General features: G+C 34.1%; 1 protein-coding gene across 2 annotated transcripts in view; it reads left to right on the forward strand.

Moving 5' to 3' along the window:
• SOS1 (SOS Ras/Rac guanine nucleotide exchange factor 1) overlaps positions 1-21,403 on the forward strand; it is a 140,888-nt gene that overhangs the window by 91,956 nt on the left and 27,529 nt on the right. For both annotated transcript variants that reach the window (XM_003262763.4, XM_012501558.2), the window contains exons 9-15: positions 5,762-5,889; positions 6,679-7,334; positions 15,088-15,169; positions 15,950-16,072; positions 16,376-16,479; positions 17,592-17,814; positions 19,240-19,359. In XM_003262763.4, coding sequence (XP_003262811.1) covers positions 5,762-5,889; positions 6,679-7,334; positions 15,088-15,169; positions 15,950-16,072; positions 16,376-16,479; positions 17,592-17,814; positions 19,240-19,359 — 1,436 coding nt within the window. The remainder of the gene's footprint in view (positions 1-5,761; positions 5,890-6,678; positions 7,335-15,087; positions 15,170-15,949; positions 16,073-16,375; positions 16,480-17,591; positions 17,815-19,239; positions 19,360-21,403) is intronic.

Below are 21,403 nucleotides of genomic sequence, written 5' to 3' on the forward strand. Positions count from 1 at the left end.
CACCGAGTCTGGCGGAGAACCAATGGAGGTTCTCTCTAGTGTACATTCCCTTGAACCAGCTTTCTAAATTTAGAAATTCTTATCTAGAAACCATGGGCTCAAAGCTACATGGTATTGGAGCTGACCACAAATGTTGAATGTCTAAAGTTAAACATAGGATAGTGTACCACAGGAGCCATTGTAAACAAACAGCTAACTATTGTATTACTCAAATTTTTAATTTAATTTTTTGGTTTTGGTGTTTGGGGTTTTTTGTTTTGTTTTGTTTTGTTTTGTTTTTGAGACAGGGTCTCACTCTGTCACCCAGGCTGGAGTGCAGTGGTACAGTCACTGCTCACTGCATCCTCAACCTCCCAGGCTCAATTAATCCACCTACCTCAGCCTCCTGAGTAGCTGGGACTCCGGTTGTACGCCACCATGCCTGGCTAATTTTATTTTCTGGTAGAGACGGCATCTGGCTATGTCGTCCAGGCTAGTCTTGAACTCCTGGGTTCAAGTGATCTGCCCACCTCAGCCTCCCAAAATGCTGGGATTACAGGCATGAGCCACTATACCTGGCCAATTTTTAATTTTAAATAAACTTGACTGCTGTGAGGTGCATTTGTAGTTAGTGATGTTTTCTCTGATTAGAACAGAGAAATGGTTTTAAAAGGTGTATTTTCATAAATGACATATCCTAACATTTTTTAGGGTTGATTGCCTGTTCAATGTTTGGAATTGAAATCTCATTTTAATTAAGAATTTCATCTTCTCCACCCATACCTTTTAGGTGTGCTGGTACCATAAAATAATAATTTATTTGAGTGTCATGACCTTTCTTTCCCTCAGCCTTTAGTGGAATGTTTAAAATGATGTCATGGCAAACAGGAGCAAAAGGCTTGAATTACTCAGCAGTTAGTTAATTTGTTCTGGAATAATTTGGATAATATTTCATAAATTTGCCAAGAGGGCTAGTAAATCAAGTGTTACTCTTTACATTTTCTATGTTGTAATCCACCGTGGTCTCATCAAACAGTATACAAATAACATTCCAAAATCAAAATAACCTAATCTTTGCTTGTGTTCTCTTACGTTGTGATGAGCTCTATGTATATAATATTTAAAATAAATGGAGATCTTTATTTTTATATCCCAAATGTTAGACAATTATAATGTATATTTCTTGGCTGTATACTTTGTCATTCTTGTGCATTGCAATTTACCTGTTTGATGGAATAGGTTTTATTTAGTGAATATTGAGGTGTTTCAAAGTCATTTCAGTTATTTGGGTACCTATTATAGTGAAAAGTCACGGGACTGAAAGTCAAGAATTGTGGGTCCTGGACCTGCCTGTTAGTGCCTTCAAGTAAATGGTAGTTCCTTCATTGTATACAATGCCATGTTGGAGAAAATTAATTCCAAGAAATGAAAACGAATTCAAGCATTCCTTTTTTTAATCAAAGGGAAGCCATTATATGATTGTGAGTGAATTGAGCATATAAAATGCATTGGGTACAACAATTTCTTTTTTATGTATCAAACAATCTTGAGTTTTATTCTCCTGAATTCTGCTATATTCTTTGTATTCATTGTAGCTTTTTCTTTTGACAGCTCCTTACATTTAATCCCATTTACCTCCCAGGGTTTCCTTTGCACATGCAACACACCATATTGACTATTACCTCTTTACTTATTTCTAAGGGACCAAAAAAATGAGTCACTGGTAAAAGTGGTTTCTTTCTTGTGAAAAGTTAAATTTCATCATCTCAATAGAGCATATGAGTTTTCATTCTGCTTTAAAATATGATTCCTGGCTGGGCATAGTGGCTCATGCCTGTAATCCCAGCACTTTGGGAGGCCAAAGCTGGTGGATCACCTGAGGTCAGGAGTTCGAGACCAGCCTGGCCAACATGGCAAAACCCCGTCTCTACTAAAAATACAAAAATTTTCTGGGTGTGGTGACACGCACCTGTAATCCCAGCTACTCTGGAGGCTGAGGTAGGAGAATCGCTTGAACCCGGGAGGTACGGAGGTTGCAGTGAGCTAAGATTGTGCCACTGCATTCCAGCCTGGGAGACAGAACACGACTCCATCTCAAAAACTAATAATAATAATAATAATAATAATATGATTCCCTAGATTAGTTTAAGTACAATCCCATATGGTAATATAATCTCAGAACTTAGTAATTTTTTTTAACTATTGAAATAAACTGCCTTTGTACAAATGTAATTGTTACTATTGCACATTATTATTAAATAGGCACTCATGAAAAGCATGGTATTGAATATCACTGGTAACAAGAGGATGCTGCTTTGTTGAGTCTCATTTACATACTAATTGCCACTGCTTTGTTTCTGTAGCCACAATAAGCCACCCTTTTGATGGTAGTTAGCTTGAATTATTTTGCACCAGTGCCAAGTTTAAATTAGCTGTGTTAAGTAAAAGAAGCAAAAAATGCTTACAAGAAAGGTCATTTATTACACTGAAATTTATTTTATAGGCTTGCCTAATGCTATAAAGGTAAAAATGACATTTTAAAAGTATTTCATCAGGAAAGTTTTATGGGTTTGAAATGTACTTTGGGTTTGTGGCTTTTAAAATATTAACATTTTTAAGATACCAGAATATTCTGTATGTAAAATGCTACAGTTAAATAGTAGATAAATGATTCCAAAACTTGAAACATTTTTAGGATAGAAAATCAAAGGATGTCCAAATGGATTTTTTCTTTTATAAATATTTTTATGTGTATGAGAATTATATACTTTGTCTAACATTTGGTACCTGAATTAAAAATATAAGAAATTTATCCAGGACAAAATATCAAATGCTCAGCACTCTGCTACCTGTTAGTTATTTAAGACTGAAAAATTGCCTTGTATCTTACTGACTTGAATTTCTCTGGGCTTTACTTTTGAGTGATTAAATCCTCAATCAACTCAGTGAACTAATTCATTGTTCAGTGGTGCTTTCATTAAATTTGCCTTTTCTTAAGGTATACAGCAAGCTTGTCTAACCCCCGGCCCAACACAAATTCGTAAACTTTCTTAAAACATTATGAGATTTTTTTTTGCAATTTTTTAAAAGCTCATCAGCTCTCTTTAGTGTTAGTATATTTTATGTGTGGCCCAAGATAATTCTTCTTCCAGTTTGGTCCAGGGAAGCCAAAATATTGGATACCCCTGGTATATAGCTTTCAATGTTAGATTATCTGCTGCTTTAAAGACTAAACTTGATAAGTTTAATGGTAACCTTTTATTTGTCTCCCAGAATTCTGCCATGTGAGAGGCAAATAGTTCCAAATGATAGGGATGGAAGGTACTTTGAGAGATTACCTGGATTCCAGCCTTCAGCCTACCAGTAATAACTGTTAAGTAAAAACCTAGTATCTTTCTTTATGAACACCTGGCCATGGCTTTCTTTAATCTAGCTGGCCATATTGAAGAACAATATTATGAATAAAAGATATTTGATTTTTGTATTAATGTGTACACTTTTAAAGTCTCTTATCCTTTGGAAAATATCTTTCATTACCCTTTTTATGTTGAGAATTGTTATGAATAAATTTTTCTTTTCTTTTTTTTTTTGAGACGGAGTCTTACTCTGTTGCCCAGGCTGGACACGGCTCACTGCAACCTCTGACCGCTGAGTTTAAGCGATTCTTCTGCCTCACCCTCCCAAGTAGCTGGGACTACAGGCGTGTGCCACCACGCCCAGCTAATTTTTGTATTTTTAGTAGAGATGGGGTTTCACCATATTGGCCAGGCTGGTCTCAAACTCCTGACCTCGTGATCCCCCCGCCTCAGCCTCCCAAAGTGCTGGGATTACAGGCGTGAACCACCATGCCCAGCCTAAATTTTTCTTTTACTTAACACAGTTAAGACTGAAAATTTTCCTAAAAATGTAGATTATGCCTCTAGTAGAAAGTATGGTGAGTTTTTAATAATGAATATAAGAAATCTGGATAATAAAAGCTAAGTATTAAACATTACAATATGGTATTATTACTTCTAGAATATTTGAACATTAAAGTATTTTAAGTAAATTTTAATAAAAATGGTTTAGAATATAAGTAAGAAATCTGTTTACTTTTCACAGGTCATGAGTGCATGTGGTATGTGTGTGCGCATGCATGTAACTGATTTTTATCAATTGAAGCAGAAAGGAGTGTGTTGTTGACCTTTAAGGAATACCTGTGAAAAACACAAAATCCTTAAAGTACTAATGTACTAATGAATAATTGAGATAATTAAAAAGTAAACTTCTAGCCAGGCAGGGTGGCTTACGCCTGTAATCCCAGCACTTTGGGAGGCCGAGGCAAGCAGATCACTTGAGGTCAGGAGTTTGAGACCAGCCTGGCTAACATGGTGAAAACCCATCTCTACTAAAAGTAAAAAAAAAAAAAAAAAAATTAGGCGTGGTGACAGACACCTGTAATCGCAGCTACTCAGGAGGCTGAGGCAGGAGAACTGCTTGAAGCTGGGAGGCAGAGGTTGCAGTGAGCCGAGATGGCACTACTGCACTCTAGCCTGGGGTACAGAGCGAGACTCCATATAAAAAAAAAAAAGAAAGAAAAAAAGCTTCTTTAAAAGTCACTTTGAATATTTCATGATTGTATATCTCAAGTCTTTTCGTTTATGGTAGAGAGTAGGTATTCCTAAATTGTTAGATGAAAACTCTATTGATAAAATGTTATTTTATTTTAATAGACGGTATCTCAAACTCCTAGACTTAAGCGATCCTCCCACCTGGGCCTCCCAAAGTGCTGGGATTATAGGCATAGACCATTGCAGCCAGCCAACATGTGATTTCTTAACTTTTCCTTTTGGTAACCAGGAACAGGTTTAGATGTGTGAGTGAATTATTGTGACTCATACATCTGTTAATTGCTTGCTTGAATCATAGCCACCTTCCTGTATTGACAATTAGTTATTGATGACTTAGTTCTTGTTAAGTAGAGATGTTCTGTCTGACATAGATATTTGCCAGTAATAGAAAATATGCTTGAGTTTCATAAATACGTATATTACAGCTTCACTCAAAATCTTAATGTAGATATGGACAAAGTTCTTTATTATACTAATGTTAATTCTGTAGTATAATTACAAAGAAAACCATTTACACTTACATTGTGTGTTACCATTTACAAAGTGCTTTGGTTTTTAATAACAACTCCTAAAAGTAGGCAGGGTAGGCTTTTTATAAGCCTTATTTGGCAAATGGGAAAAGTAAGGCTCAGAGATCAAGTGACTTGCCCCAAGGTCACACAGAAGTAGAGTCAAAATTTGATCCTAGATTTTGTAATTGAGATTCCCTCTACTGTATTGCATCGTTCTCTGTATATTTATCTTCCTTATCATCTCAATATTATATAACAATAATATAGGGATCAGAAACCTAAGACCAAATTCCACACTTAAAAAAAAAAACCTCGTCTACATGCTTAGTGCTATGCTAACTCCTATGATAATTCAATAGATCGATTATGCTCCCCATTTCTTTTCAGTAGTATGCACCTTGAAAAACTACATACTATTGCCTGTCACAAGATGTAACCCATCTTAACACTGCTAATCTTGGTCTTTTAATGTAGAAAACTTGGTTGTGTATTAATAGTAACACACAAGAAAAACACTTTTAAAAAGAATATTTGATGACACATTTAAAATTTTTATTGTGGTGACAGTTGAATAAATGTTATTTTTATCCTTAAATGAGCTTATTATTATTTTATCCGAAAGTGTACTACTGGTTCAGATTTGTCATTTTGGCTTTACAGCAGTTAGAAGAAAAAAGTGAAGATCAAGAAGACAAGGAATGTTTAAAACAAGCAATAACAGCTTTGCTTAATGTTCAGAGTGGTATGGAAAAAATATGTTCTAAAAGTCTTGCAAAACGAAGACTGAGGTGAATATTTTTACTTTTTAAATTATCCTTCTTTTTACCCTGAATATTGTGGTGTAAATCCAGGGATCCCAGTTCCCTCCTCAAGTAAACAATGAAGAAAATAGTTTTAGTGACAAGCCTGGTCTTTTAGAGGAAGTGACATCAAAGCCAAGAGAATTGTTATTGTTTGAAAAAACCTTTCATATTTGTGCATTTTCCTTGTATACTCCCAGACAAGACCTCCTGAGAGTCAACTGGTAAGCTAAAGGAGAGACAGAGTAAAATGTATTGGGTAGATTTATGTTGGCATCATTATTCTGTCAAAGTAAAATTATTAGTGTACTTTATTTTAGGGATTATATAACTTGAGGCATTAATTCAGATAACATTGCTTCCACTTTCCTAATTATAATATGTGCTACATGTTTTTAGCTTTGGGTCTTGTCCATTTAAACTCTTCTAAATAATTTATTTTAATCTTTCAGATTACTTTTTTTTACTGTATTGGGCTACTTTTTATTATTTGTCATTCTAAATATTTAGTAGCCAAGATAGAAATAATCATTTTGTAGTTACATTTATAGAGTAGAATTTTGTCAGCAATCATTGTGCTTTTTATAACACTGAAAAAAAATTTCTAGGTTGCTTTAATTTTCAAAATTGTGTAATTTTGTAATACTAATCTATTTGGGGAATTAGTGAATACCTTCTCAGTGAGACTTGTAAAAATCTTTTACATTTTCCCTTACTTACATGAACTCTAGGTTTTCTGTCATCTGTGTACTAATAATGTCTTTTTCTTTATTCCAGTGAATCCGCATGTCGGTTTTATAGTCAGCAAATGAAGGGGAAACAACTAGCAATCAAGAAAATGAACGAGATTCAGAAGAATATTGATGGTTGGGAGGGAAAAGACATTGGACAGTGTTGCAATGAATTTATAATGGAAGGAACTCTTACACGTGTAGGAGCCAAACATGAGAGACACATATTTCTCTTTGATGGCTTAATGATTTGCTGTAAATCAAATCATGGGCAGCCAAGACTTCCTGGTGCTAGCAATGCAGAATATCGTCTTAAAGAAAAGTTTTTTATGCGAAAGGTACAAATTAATGATAAAGATGACACCAATGAATACAAGCATGCTTTTGAAATAATTTTAAAAGATGAAAATAGTGTTATATTTTCTGCCAAGTCAGCTGAAGAGAAAAACAATTGGATGGCAGCATTGATATCTTTACAGTACCGGAGTACACTGGAAAGGATGCTTGATGTAACAATGCTACAGGAAGAGAAAGAGGAGCAGATGAGGCTGCCTAGTGCTGATGTTTATAGATTTGCAGAGCCTGACTCTGAAGAGAATATTATATTTGAAGAGAACATGCAGCCCAAGGCTGGAATTCCAATTATCAAAGCAGGAACTGTTATTAAACTTATAGAGAGGCTTACGTACCATATGTACGCAGGTAAGAAATACGAAGTTGCCTGTCACTTTTGTTTTCTTGCTTCAAACTGATTTTCTTTCCTGCATGGGTTATTGTGCCTAAAATAGAAAAGAAACTAACAACCAAAGACTTCTTTTCTTTGACTAAAAATACCCCAGTTTATATTTCTTTGGAATGTTTTACTTTTTCTACTACACTTACATACTTTTTTTTAACCTTACCATCAGTTACAGATGAGAAAATGAGGTCACTTGGCTAAATTTATCCAGTTAGAAAGTGACAGAAACAAGACTAAAGTTAGTAATAAATCATCATTATTGGGATCTAAAAAGTTTTTTACTCCTTTATCTTTTTTTCTTTCTTCTCTTTCCATTACTGAGATTATAAAGTAAATAAAAATTTTAATATAACAAAATTGTGCTGGTAGTACAAGTATACACAGCATTGCTTTCTTTCAATTTCCACTCCTAAACCTGATTATTTAATATTAAATGTTGCAATCCTGGAAGCCAAGGATTACAATTTTATTATAATTTTTCACCTAGAAATGTCTATAGTCAGTGTATTTATTTTACTGACCCAAAATTTTAAAAAATCATAGGAAATGTAAATAGGCTGCCTAGATTTTACATGAAAAACAAATAGGTTATTGTCATTTTTTTCCATATAAAGCTGTTTTTTGAGAGGTACAATTTTTCAGTAGTATGTCCTGCCAGTTTAGTTGCGCTTCACCAACCTTCCCTATGTTCTTTATGATCTAGACTACAACTATAAAAATGTTTTTTATTCAGTTACCCAAAATTTGTGATTGCAAAATACTTCTTTTCTGCTTAAGGAATTTTTAAGGCTATAAAAGTTCAAATTGCCCTTCTTGCCACATTTTCCTGGTTTTTAAGTCCCCTTAGAGGACTCATAGAATTTTTATAACATAAGCATTCTAAACTTTATCATTTCATCCTAAGTACTTTTGTTTGGGGTTCCTAGACTCGTTTGGAGTAAAATTAATCTTTAGATTTTTATCTGTGTTTGTAAGAACGAAGTTTTAATTTTTTTTTTTTTTCCTGTAGAGCATTGTAAGACTTACTACTAGTGTTTACTGTCACAAGTCAGTGATACTTGGGCAGGAAAACATTTTCAAATTACAAAATTTTTAATTGTTTCTGTAAGACATGATTGAGTGATAGAAGTTTTCTCTAAATTGCTATATTTCACAAAGTTAATTTATGATTATTAATAAGCAGCTGAAGAACGACAACTATTGTCTGGAGAACTGTCCTTTTTATTTATTTTTTTAAATGAGGACACTTTAAAGCAAAATTAACTGGAACAAGCTGATACTTGTTTTGTAGTCCTGAAAGTCTTCTTTCCGTAATGTGTACAATGTTAGCTAAAGTCCGTGGACATGGTACTTTTGTAATGATGTTTTGTTAGTTATTTCTGTCTGATACTTCTTTTCTATATCAATTTTTAGCTTTGGTATAGAGTAATATTTTGAGTGCTTTTACTTATAATGAATATAAAACACTTAAATTTCAAGATTTATAGAATTTTGCCAAAGTTAAGTGTATTGAAAATTTAAGTTGATGAGATTATTTTACTTAAAAAAAAAAGTAAGTTTTTAAAAAATTCCTTCCAATAATTTTTTGAGAAATAAAAGGCCAGTGTTGTGGCTAAGTTTTTAGACATTTTTCTTCTCTGTCTTCTTTTGAAGCTTAACTGAATATTTTAATTTATGTCATAAATATATTACTGGTGAAACTGGAGTCTACAAGCAGCTTTCGTGAGTTGTGGTTTACAGTACACACAAATTAGTGTTAACTGTTAGCTTATTTGAGCTATTCTGTAAGGTCTGTTACTGAAGTTATTACTGGCAACATAGAATGGTTTTTAATAGACCATCTATGAACTTGTAAAACTGAAATGGACTTTTAAGGCCTCACTACAATGGTAACAGATCAAGTTACCATTTGTTTTTCAGAACTATTGGTCTGCTCTTCTCCTCTCATCTTTCTTCAGCCTCCCCAAAGAAAAAAGGGATTTGTGATTTGGTTAGTAGGTATGTTTATTGGAGAACATACAGTACAGGTTGTGGCTTACACTGAAACAAAGCTAACATTTAACTTACACATTTTTATTTTATTATATAGAATTGTAATAAAAGACATTGGATATAATACATGAGAAAATTTAATGAATACTATAAGACATCACTTACAGACATCTTTTAGATTATTATAGTTTGGTTAGACATTGTCATAAAAACAGAAGAGAAACTGGTTTAACCTTACTTTATTCAGACTTCACTGTGGTGTCAGCCAACTTTATCCCTCAAATATTTTAACAATAGTGTAAAAAATGGAGCTATAGATCTCTAATGCTAAAAGAGATGTCCAAGCCTTCACTTTGTAGACAAATCCCAAGGCCCCTGACAATTATATGATTTGCCAGTTCTATTACGAGTTAATTCCAGAACAAGTCAAGAATTAGGTTTCTTGACTCTAAATAGAGTATAGTTTCTACCATGTTACATTGACTCATATAAGGTGATTGTTTTCATGAACAGAGTATGTTGTAATTTTTAAATTATATATGTTAATAATTAAGTAAAAGGATCTGGTACAGATGTGAGCTCATAAAAAATAAACAAATAAATTACTTCCTTGGTTTGAACTGCCAATAATATAAATGGCTTGTTCATTTCTGGGCAAACGTGTGTTCTATGAAGATATTGTCAGTAATTTTTTTTTTCTTGAAATAGAATATAGGTAAGCTCTGACTATAGATACACTTCCATTGGAATGCATAGATTTTTTATGTATAGATACTGGTCATTATTACTTTTATTTTTTTTCAAAACCCAATCATTAGTCTATTGGTGTAGTTTGCTCTCCAAAGGGAAAGCTTTGTGGAAAGAAAAATTTAAATTTAGGTGAATTAGAAAATGGTTAACTTGCTTAAAAGATTGCACCGGGGTCTTATGTGGAATCTAATTTATAGCTTGTCTCTCAGATTCAGTGTTTCTGGATGTATCATAATTCACTAACTATATCAGAATTTTGGGATTTGTCCCAAAAACTAGGGGAAAAATTATCCAATTGGATGGATCATTCTAAATCTGGCAATGGTATGAAGAGACTATTTCCTTATCCTAAGCAAGAAAGCACAAAGCAATATGCACAAATAAAAAGTTGCGAGTAGGAATTTCACGTCTGTTAGAGTTGTTGTAGGCAACAAAGTACAAGTTAGTTAATGAGACCTAAAACAACACGAGTAGAGAAATGGTAGGTGGTGCTGTGTCCAGTTTGGTAGTCTATTTTAGAAAAATGAGATGACCCTGAAGTAAGGATAATAATTCAGAATTGACATTTTATGGGAAATAAAAGCTTTGCATATTGAAGTGAGGGAAAAGGTGTTTCCCTTGCCTGGGAATTTCTCTTTTACAGAAGATGGTATTGAAAAAACTTAAGCCAGAAGATCGTTTTCTTTAAAGTATTTACTGCTATTTTATACCTTCATATGGAAAAGCCTCAAAAACCTAAATTAGATTTATTTTGAGTTTGTGTCCTATATAAGCTCAGTTTCGGTGTTTTAACTTATTCAAATCTTTTGAACAATTTTTTATCTATAGGGCAGCGCTGTTCTATTTTTATACTCTCTGATTTTTTAAAAAAGTGGTTTGTGCGTCAGCATAGCGTCTGTTTCCTTTTTTAAGGAATTCAAGACTGATTGTTTATAAATCCTTGTTGAGGAGCTTATTGTTTCTTGTAGCTTTTTAAATGGCTGCATTACAGGGAGAATTATCACATGAACAGACATCCTGATTATAACAGTGTTTTACTATGGTGGTTGGGGGTGGGGTGGTCTTTACATAAATAACTTTTTTATGTAATAAATACTTTACAAATTTCATTGACCTTGTCAAATAAAATGTCATGTCAATCAAAATAGGCACATAAGGAAAAAGGATTGGATTATCACTTCCAATCTATATTCTGAACACTAATGTAGGTATACTCTGAGTTCCTAAAATTTTGAAGTATTATGTAGTAAAATAACAAATAATGGTTTTATAGTGAGGAAAACAGAGACAGCTAAAAGGTCAGCAGAAAAAAATAACTACAGCTTGTTTGAAATAACCTGGACCTAAACCAGGTTGGTGATGGTAGAGTGGCAGGTATTTATATAGAGTTAGCTATTTTGACTGGGGGAAGCAGAGCAACTAGTGAACATGGTGGAAACCTTAGTGCAGGGATTTGAGAGTCAAGTAGCAGAGTAATGTTATCTCTAATGATGAGGGGGGAAAACTGTAGAAAAAGTTTTGGTTGTTGACCATATTGAAATCCATCAGGAGATCATGTTTGAGAAAGAACTTTGTGGAATTATCTCCACAAGCAAGTGATAAACAGAAAGGAGAATATAAAAATGGGCTGTTTTTAATTTTTTTCTATGATTATATGTTTTTGCTTATGTTTTAAAGCCAAACCCAGACTGGCTTTTGTATTTTTATGTGTTTACCTTTCATCTCTCTCTGCAACATGGTTTCAGAATATGGGTAGATAACTGCTGCTCCACAACTAACAATGGCAGTATAAAACTTAGCTTTTACCATTGCGTAATCAATGGAACTAGGTATTCTGTTTTCTTACAAAATTATATAACCTGTCCTTATTGATGGGCATTTGTTTATATTATCTTAGCTCTTTACATCATCAGTAAGATAAAGGTCTCCAGTGGTTAGTGACATGGTGTATGTTACAGTCATTGAAATGGAGAAACCAGTGCAATAGAAATAAAAATAATGTCTGGAATTTTTATGCTTTTCTGTGTAAAATTTCAAATATAAGTATTTTGTCTTCTTAATATGTTTTTCATTCATTAGCAATTTTTCATTGCTTTAGACTAAAAATAGAATATAAATTAATAAAGCCTGGGACTATATGCAGCCTTTAAGATATTTTTTGAAAGTACTTATATTTTTGCCAGATTTTCTTGGTTTGTTTTTAGTTTCTGCTGCTTTTGTCTTTTTGGCAAGACTACTCTTAATTCCAGTCAAGCTAAAAACAACTCTAGAACCTAATACAACAGTCATGATTATGGGAGTGTTTATTTCACTGCCAGCTGCAGAAACCCTGTACAGCATACAGGAAGGTACAGCTGTTAATTCCTAAAATCTAGAAGAAGGCTGATCAAGAGTTACAGAATCACAATTAGACTGCTAATTTTTCAGTGGCTTTCTGGTGCCTTTAACCAAGATTAGCAGTACAGGTACATTCTGAATTAATGATTCATGTAAATTTCTATAGTGGTTATATAACTCAAGGTTTAATTCTTTATATTTAGATCTCACAGCTGTGGAAACTTTAAGGGTTTCTTTAATCCAGGGAGGTTATACGATATGATAGAAAAGAGCACTAAATCAGGAATCACATGATCTAGGTTCTGGGTCCATCTCTGCCACTCTACAGTATGACCTTAGATAAGTCTAGTTACATCTCTTCCTGCCCTGCTCACCTCACATAAATCATATGAAATAAGTTATTTCAAAGTTCTTTGAGAATGTTACATAATAGACCAAGAACTGGTGTGATCCCATTTGACTGTGGCACTGAGACACATCATGGCTTTCCCAGCATTATAATCAATTACTAAAGTACTGAAATGGCCAGAAGTTTTGGCTTAAGAAGATGAAAAGTCTGTTTAGAACTAGCTTGCCTTTAAACATAGCCACAGTTTTCTTAAAGCATACTTTAAGTCACTTAGAACTTGCTTTTATTCTGTTTTTCAACTTAAAATTCTCCTTGATGTCCCTCAACTTTTTAGCCTGATTTTCATGGCATTTGAGAAAATATGGAGTTGGGTGTTGATTTTAGATTTTTAGACTGAAATAAACTTTTCCTTTAAAAAGGGAGAGGGCACCCTAAATTTGGAACACAGGTCAAGGATGCTTGGAGTACTCTGTACTGCAGGTATGGGCTCTCTCCAACAGTGACAACTCAGCATCTCTCTAGTGGCCACTGCTTTTGCTTCCTAAACATGGTGTTTTGAGTAGCCTCACCTTACAAATAGATTTGCAGAACAGGAAGAAGATTCTTGAAAGGGAAGATTGTGATGAAACCGATAAAAATCTCTGTATTAAAATCTTGTACAGCCTTCTGTTTTAATATCTTTTCTTCTGGATGAGACATTAGTCTTTAACTTTTGAGGAACTCTGTAACTGAAGACAAACAATAAAATACCAACAGAGAGGAAATTATTAAAGGATTATATGTATTTAAATTACTTTTATCAGTAACCCACTCTAGCCTCAGAAGGTATAAAGCTAACAGAGAAGGGGACATTTAAAACCAATGTATTTTTATTCTGTAAATCTTTCTTTAACTTAAAATAGTATTTTAAATTCAAGGTTGTCTGATATTTAAATCAGTTATTATCTCGATGACCACATATATCAATAGATTGGAAGTATATTTCTGTTTTATGATAAATCCATGAATTTGCTTTTTGGGGAAAAAGTTATTATAAACATTTTATTTTAAGGCTAAACCTAGGATGGGTCTTAGTTAGAATCAGCCTAAATAGAAATTTTCCAAACAAATACATTCTGCTTTTGCTAAATCCTATGCTAATAAAAGACATTGTGCTTCTTATAAAACTTTGAGCCACATTATGTAGCCTAACAGAAATAAAGGCATCTGCTACCCTCTATGAATTTACTATTGGAGTTTACCAGTCCCTAATACAAATAGGAAAAGAATGCTCCCAATAAAAGACTCAAGTTACTGAACTTTCCCCTCCTTTAAAAAAAAAACAAAACAAGATTTACAATTAAATGTGGGCCTTGATAAAATTTGAGTTATAGAAGTGAGTGATTTCTCCCTCCCATTATGGGAGATGTCTTTCCGCCCTTTATGCAGAAGACAACAGCCCAAGTCTCTTGTGCTGGTGACAGCAGCCTTTTTCCATAACTTAGGAGAATATTGTTAAGGAGAGACGGGAGTAGGCCAGGCCTGGGGGAGTGATCACACTCAGCCTCTTGTCTTACTTCGTGGAGATGTGTATGAAAAGTAGGTCCTTTCATGGAAGGGATTGGAGACTCCTTTATTTATGACTGACCTCTCATTGTGACTACTTGAAATAAAGGCAATTAAAGGTTGGAAAAGGACCAAACCAACATATTCTATCACATTTAATAGTTTTAATAGCTTATAAGTATTTGTAAGCATCTTTAAGCAGTTGTGAGATTTTTAGCAAATAATTTAAAAACTGTATTTAACTTAAGCTACTACTTTATAAGTTCCAATTTCCCGTTGTATGCTTTGTTAACATGATTTAAAGAAAGCTAGATAAGTAATCCTAGATAAACTAACCTTGATGTAAGGAAAAGTAATGGGTTATTGCTGTGGCCTTTCTCTTTATAAAGGGGATGAACCAACTGGTGATACTTTGAGATCCTGGTAGCAGGTGGGAGGGGAGCCTGGTTCCCTGCTTTACCTTTGCTTTTCTTTCTTGCTCATTCCTGTGGCCGATGAGTTTAAGATCATCTTGTCAGTGTGCAGAGGGCAAGAAATAAGTTGATGTAAAGTTTTAATATCACCACTAATTTAGGAGGCACTAAGCTAGCAGTGCATCATCACCAAGTCCAAAGCCTTCTACTTGGCAAAACATTTTGGAACTTTTAAACTTGACTATTTGATCTATTTTGAAAATGTAAATAATAGTTTTAATCATTTTGAATCAAAGAGTTTAATAAGATATTTTTCCTTTTTCTTCTTAGATCCCAATTTTGTTCGGACATTTCTTACAACATACAGATCCTTTTGCAAACCTCAAGAACTACTGAGTCTTATAATAGAAAGGTCTGTCCATTTAAAAAATATTTAAATTCATTATTTTTTGTTAAAAAAGAGATTGAGCTAAGATCTTACTTTTTCAGAAATGTTAGATGAGCTTTAAAATATACTTCTCAAGCACTTTTTCAATAAATAAAATATCTTAGATGAACATTTATTTTATAATAATATGTTAGCTTTTATTATTTCAATACAAAAATACTTTTTTATATGTGAAAACTCAGTATTTGAAATTTCAAATTTACAGAACTAAAGATCTATATAAAATTTATAGAGTCAAGAAATTCAAATTTTGATGAGTTAGATGTTCTAAGTAAGTTTTCAAACATACTTCATGTTGAGTAACATGGAGCTTGTCAGTGAACAAATACTGTGATGGAAGGAAAATATTTCATGTACCCAAACAAAGAGCAGTCAGTTTTTCTGGAATTACCCTTAACAGTGATTATGTCACCTGATTTAGAGTAATTCCACAGACTAAAAATGAATATCAGTCCCGTAACTTTATAGTCACATTTATTTTTAGAATTTGCATGTATTCTTTATTTTGTTTGTAGTTAGTTTTATCTATATTGGCAAGTACTAATTTCTTTTAAAAATTTTAAAATAATTTTATTAGCCTTTAATACTATAGAAGTCTCACTTGTTCACACTGATATGCATATCTTTAGTAATTTTTTTACAGTATTCTCTTGATTTTGCTGACTGGTGAAAACGTTTGTGGTTTTCTATTTGTATAACTGGATATAATTAGTCTTTTCATTAATTTGTTCTATTTTATGTTAGGTTTGAAATTCCAGAGCCTGAGCCAACAGAAGCTGATCGCATAGCTATAGAGAATGGAGATCAACCCTTGAGTGCAGAACTAAAAAGATTTAGAAAAGAATATATACAGCCTGTGCAACTGCGGTAAGCATTAAATAAATGAAGTAAGTAAGTCTTTATCAAACTTTCGTTTCAATGTTGAAGTATATAAGGACCTTTCCCAAACAAGGAGGCGAGTGACAATAAAATTAGTAAATTAAATTTACTAATTAGAGCAGTTATCAGAAATTATAGTATAAGCCTTAACATAGAATTTTGGAAGTGTTAAGCACACTGATAAGATTAATTTGGTAAGAGTTACTGCGTTTTCATTTGTATTGTACCATGCATTGTGATAAACATTTATGTTTGATTCCCATGTGATTCAATTCTGTGCTAATGCCGTAGAGTATTAAATGTATGTCGGCACTGGGTAGAGCACCACTTCTATGATTTTGAAAGAGATGCATATCTTTTGCAACGAATGGAAGAATTTATTGGAACAGTAAGAGGTATGTTTTTTTTTTTAGGTGCCTAGTTTTATATGTAATAAAAGTACCAACACGGTGACTATCAATTGATGTCATTGGGGCTCAGTAATATAAGATGTTTATAATAGTACCAGCATAACTATTTCAAAAAGTTAAAAATTTTCATCAAACATTTAGACCTGCAAATTGCTCAACAGTCACCCTGTTGATCCAATGTATTTTCATTTTCATATTCATTTCAACTTACTGATTATTTTAGAGTTGGTTAAGCCAAGTCTTCATAGATATCCCAAAGTATGAGGGCATTTGGGAATTACATTGTGCCATTATAACACCACTGATGGAGGTCGAGTGGGCCACAGGCGAATAGAATGAGAGAGGAAGCAGAGTAGATTAAATTGAGAGTCTGTGTCTAACACTGCCACTAATCAGATACGTGACTTTGGGCAAAATCACTTAGATTCTTTAGACTTCAGTTTTCTTATCAATAACATGAGGAACTAGGTTTGTTGATCTCTAAGGTTTTCCTTCTAGTTTTAAAGATTATATGAGTGTATGGCTCTAAGGATGTCTTAGACAAACTTATTTCCTTTGTATGCTCTAAATGATAATCAGAAAATAGTTAAATAATAGTACTTTCATGTACAATACAAAACAGAGCCCCATCAAAACTCACACTAAAAATGAAGGAATCAGTCCTCTGGCACTGATATTTATTGGTTTATAAAATGCAATGTTGATTAGATTAATAGTGTGTATAATCCTTATACGTCTTGTGATTTACATAAGATATACCTTTTCTTGGAGGATTATAAAATAATACATTAAACTGAAGATCAGAACAATGGGGTGGACAATCTCTACAAATTAAGTACTTTCTAATTTTATTTGGAAAGGATCTGGAAGAATATATACCAGGCTGTTAACAGTGGTTACCCAAGTGGAGAAGAATAAGATTAGGATTGGGGACCGGGAAATGGAAAAGGAGAACTTGCATTTTTCATTTTGATCATTTGAACTTTTTATAGCAAAGATACATCCAGGTATCATCTGTGTGATTTTAAACCATTTTTAAAATATAAAATATTAAATAAAGAATATTCAAATGTTATTTAAAATATAATGTATTGCAGGTAAAGCAATGAAAAAATGGGTTGAATCCATCACTAAAATAATCCAAAGGAAAAAAATTGCAAGAGACAATGGACCAGGTCATAATATCACATTTCAGAGTTCACCTCCCACAGTTGAGTGGCATATAAGCAGACCTGGGCACATAGAGACTTTTGACCTGCTCACCTTACACCCAATAGAAATTGCTCGACAACTCACTTTACTTGAATCAGATCTATACCGGTATGTAATTTAACATTCAAGCTGAAAAATCATTTCGAAAGAGTTAATTTTTAAAATGAAATACTGATTTCTGCCTTATAGGGTTGTCATAAGACTTAACTGAAATATTACATGAAGTGTCTAGTAATAAGGCCAGGCAGGCAGTTCCTGTTCTTTCACTCCCCTGGTCCCTCTAGCTGAATTTACACCTTCTGTCTTTCCGTGTTCACCCCTAGTTGGTAAGGCTAGGTTCAAATCCTGGCTTTACCAATTGCTGGCCCTGGGCAACTTTAACCTCCTTGTGTGACTTTATCCTTCTGCCCCTTATTTTCCTCAAGAGTAAAATGGGGCTACTGATAGTACCTACTCCTGGGGATGTTTTGAGGTTTGCAAGTCAATATATGTACATTACCTAGCACAAAGTAAGGGCTCAATAAATGTTAGCTACTGCTTTATTGTGAACTTATAGCCATTATAGTCTTTTTCAGTTTATCATACTACATTGATACAATTATCTCAAAAATGTCCTTCTGATTTTAAATGGAGACTCTTTAGAATCTTAAACTAAATTACTCATTTTTTTAATAACTAAATGAGAAAATGAGCTAATTTATAGATCTCCCACTAAAAATCATATTTCTGAAAATTACAGTGTTAGAATCTATTTTATTTCCTAGGACCCTTTTGTGGTAGGCGTTTTTCCTCTCCTCCTTTAGACCAAAAAAAAAAAAAAAAAAATGGATGTGTGAATGCATTGATTACCCTCTTTGAACTGATTATAACAGACATCATTACTTAAATGTCTACTTTGTCACCCTAATTTATTAATAATGTTTATAAGCGCTGGGAAAGATATTATGGAGGAGTCTCAACCTTGCCCAAAGCAAAATGCTACTATAAAGCAATGTTAAAAGTACACAGGTATTTCCATAAAAATAGTTTTTAAAAAGTTTTTAAAGGCCGGGTGTTATGGCTCACTCCTGGAATCCCAGCACTTTGGGAGGCCAAGGCGGGTGGATCATCCGAGGTCAGGAGTTCGAGACCAGCCTGGCCAACATGGTGAAACCTTGTCTCTACTAAAAACACAAAAAATTAGCCAGGTGTGGTGACGGGCGCCTGTAATCCCAGCTACCCAAGAGGCTCAGGCAGGAGAATCACTTGAACCTGGGAGGCGGAGGTTGCAGTGAGCCAAGATCATGCCATTGTACTCCAGCCTGGACAACAAGAGTGGAACTCCATCTCAAAAAAAAAAAGTTTTAAAGAAATCCATAAGGAAATATGCATAATTATACTTTTTTGTTATACCTTGTTTTCATAGACCTTTCTGTTAGTATAAAAGGAAAGTTCATATGAGAGTTTAGTTTTTATTTATCTCCTTTACTTAATAAAACAATGTCTATATTAGAGGAAAAAGTGTCATGTAGAATGATGTATTGATGATTTTAGAGCTGTACAGCCATCAGAATTAGTTGGAAGTGTGTGGACAAAAGAAGACAAAGAAATTAACTCTCCTAATCTTCTGAAAATGATTCGACATACCACCAACCTCACTCTGTGGTTTGAGAAGTAAGTATTCCTAGCATTCTTATATTTTATAGCTGTCAGCTATGTTACAAATTTCAATGCAATTTTTTTGTTTGTTTTGAGAGGGAGTTTTGCTCTGTCACATAGGCTGGAGTGCAGTGGCACAATATCGACCCACTGAAACCTCCACCTCCCAGGCTCAAGCGATCCTCCCACCTCAGCCTCCAGAGTAGCCAAGATTACAAGTGTGTGATATCACACTCACCTAATTTTTCTTTTCTTTTTTTTTTTTGAGACAGAGTCTGGCTATGTCGCCCAGGCTGGAGTGCAGTGGCGTGGCGTGATCTCAGCTGACTGCAACCTCCGCCTTCCGGGTTCAAGCAATTCTCAGGCCTCAGCCTCCTGAGTAGCTGCAACTACAGACGCGCACCACCACGCCCAGCTAATTTTTGTATTTTTAGTAGAGATGGGGTTTCACCATGTTGGCCAGGCTGGTCTTGAACTCCTGACCTCAAGTGATCCACCCATCCTGGCCTCCCAAAGTGATGGGATTACAGGCGTGAGCCATCACTCCTGACCAGTGCAATTTTATTTTGATACGTCTCATGTCTTTTTCCTCTATTCCTCCTTTCTTTTGCATTGAGTGTTGATGAAAGTGACAATATTTGTCATTAGAAAACGTTGAATGTTTTTCTAATGTAGCATTAATTTTTTTCATTAACTTTTTTTGAGGTCCTTTTAGTGACTGCCTGGTTGCCTTACAGTTTACCATACATGTCTTATCAGAATCAGCTTCAGACTTATAGTAGCTTAATACCAGTGATATATAGAAATATTACTCCTATGTAACTCTATTCCCTTTCTCCCTTTTTTTTTTGTGGTACTGTAATACATATTACATCTTATTAATGATGCAAATCAAACAATACATTGTTACAGTTACTACTTTACCATTTGTCATCATCCTCTTAGCCCATTAAAGCTTTGCTCTCACCCACCTCCTTTGTGTATTATTGGCAACATATAACACATATATTACATTTCTAAGTTATAAACTCAACAGTATGTTTATATTATTTTATACAGTTGTTTAAGTCAGTTTGAGAGGAAATGAGAAAAAATACGCATTTACAAAATGTCTTTAATAATTACACAATTACCTTTACTGATGGTCTTTGTGTGGATTCGAATTACCATCTGGGATCACTTGCTTTTCAGCCTGAAGAACTTTCTTTAGTATTTCTTCTGGAGGGTCGGCTAGCAACAAATTCTCTCAGTTTTTGTTTATCTGGGAAAATCTTTATTTTACCTTCATTTTTGAACAATAGCTCTATCTTCAAGTTAATAATTTTTTTTTCAGTTCAAATATACTATTGAGCTTTTCCAGTAAGTTTTTTATTTCAGTTATTGTACTTTTTAATTCCAGAATTTCCCTTTGGTTCCTTTTTATAGTTTCTATCTCTTTAATGATATCCTCTCTTTGATGCGCATTGTCATCAGTACCTTCCTTTCCTTCTTTTTCATGCTTTCCTTTAATTCTGTGACCGTATTTATAATGGCTACTTAGAAATCTTTTTTGTTATTGTTGTTAAATCTGACATTTGGTTGCTCTCACAGGCAGTTTCTGTTCCTTCCACCCCCTCCGCCTCATCCCCGCCCCTTGTAAGAGTCATACTTCCCTATTTGTTTGCATACCTCATCTGTTTTTGTTGGAAACCTGACATTTCAGATAATATATTGTAGCAACTCTGAGTACTGCTCCTCATTCCCCAGCCCCCTTTCCAGGGCTTCTTATTGCATGGCAGTGGTACTGGAAAGACTCATCCAGTCCTTGCCTGACCACACACACCCAGCTATGAAACTCCACAATTTGCCAGCCGATTGCTCTGATGTTTTCAACAATTTTCTGGTGGCATAAATGCTATACAAAATAATGCAATCAAATTGCTCCTTTGAAGGAATGGTTTCTGAGATTTCTGTTTGATACTTGTTCTGACCACAGGAGGGCTCCTCTCAGCCGTCTTATTTCCTAGTTCTGTCCTGCAGACTACTCTGCCTACAGTCTAGGGTGATCTTCATTAGATCC

Source organism: Nomascus leucogenys, chromosome 19, assembly GCF_006542625.1.
Source record: "Nomascus leucogenys isolate Asia chromosome 19, Asia_NLE_v1, whole genome shotgun sequence".
Taxonomy (NCBI): Eukaryota; Metazoa; Chordata; class Mammalia; order Primates; family Hylobatidae; genus Nomascus; species Nomascus leucogenys.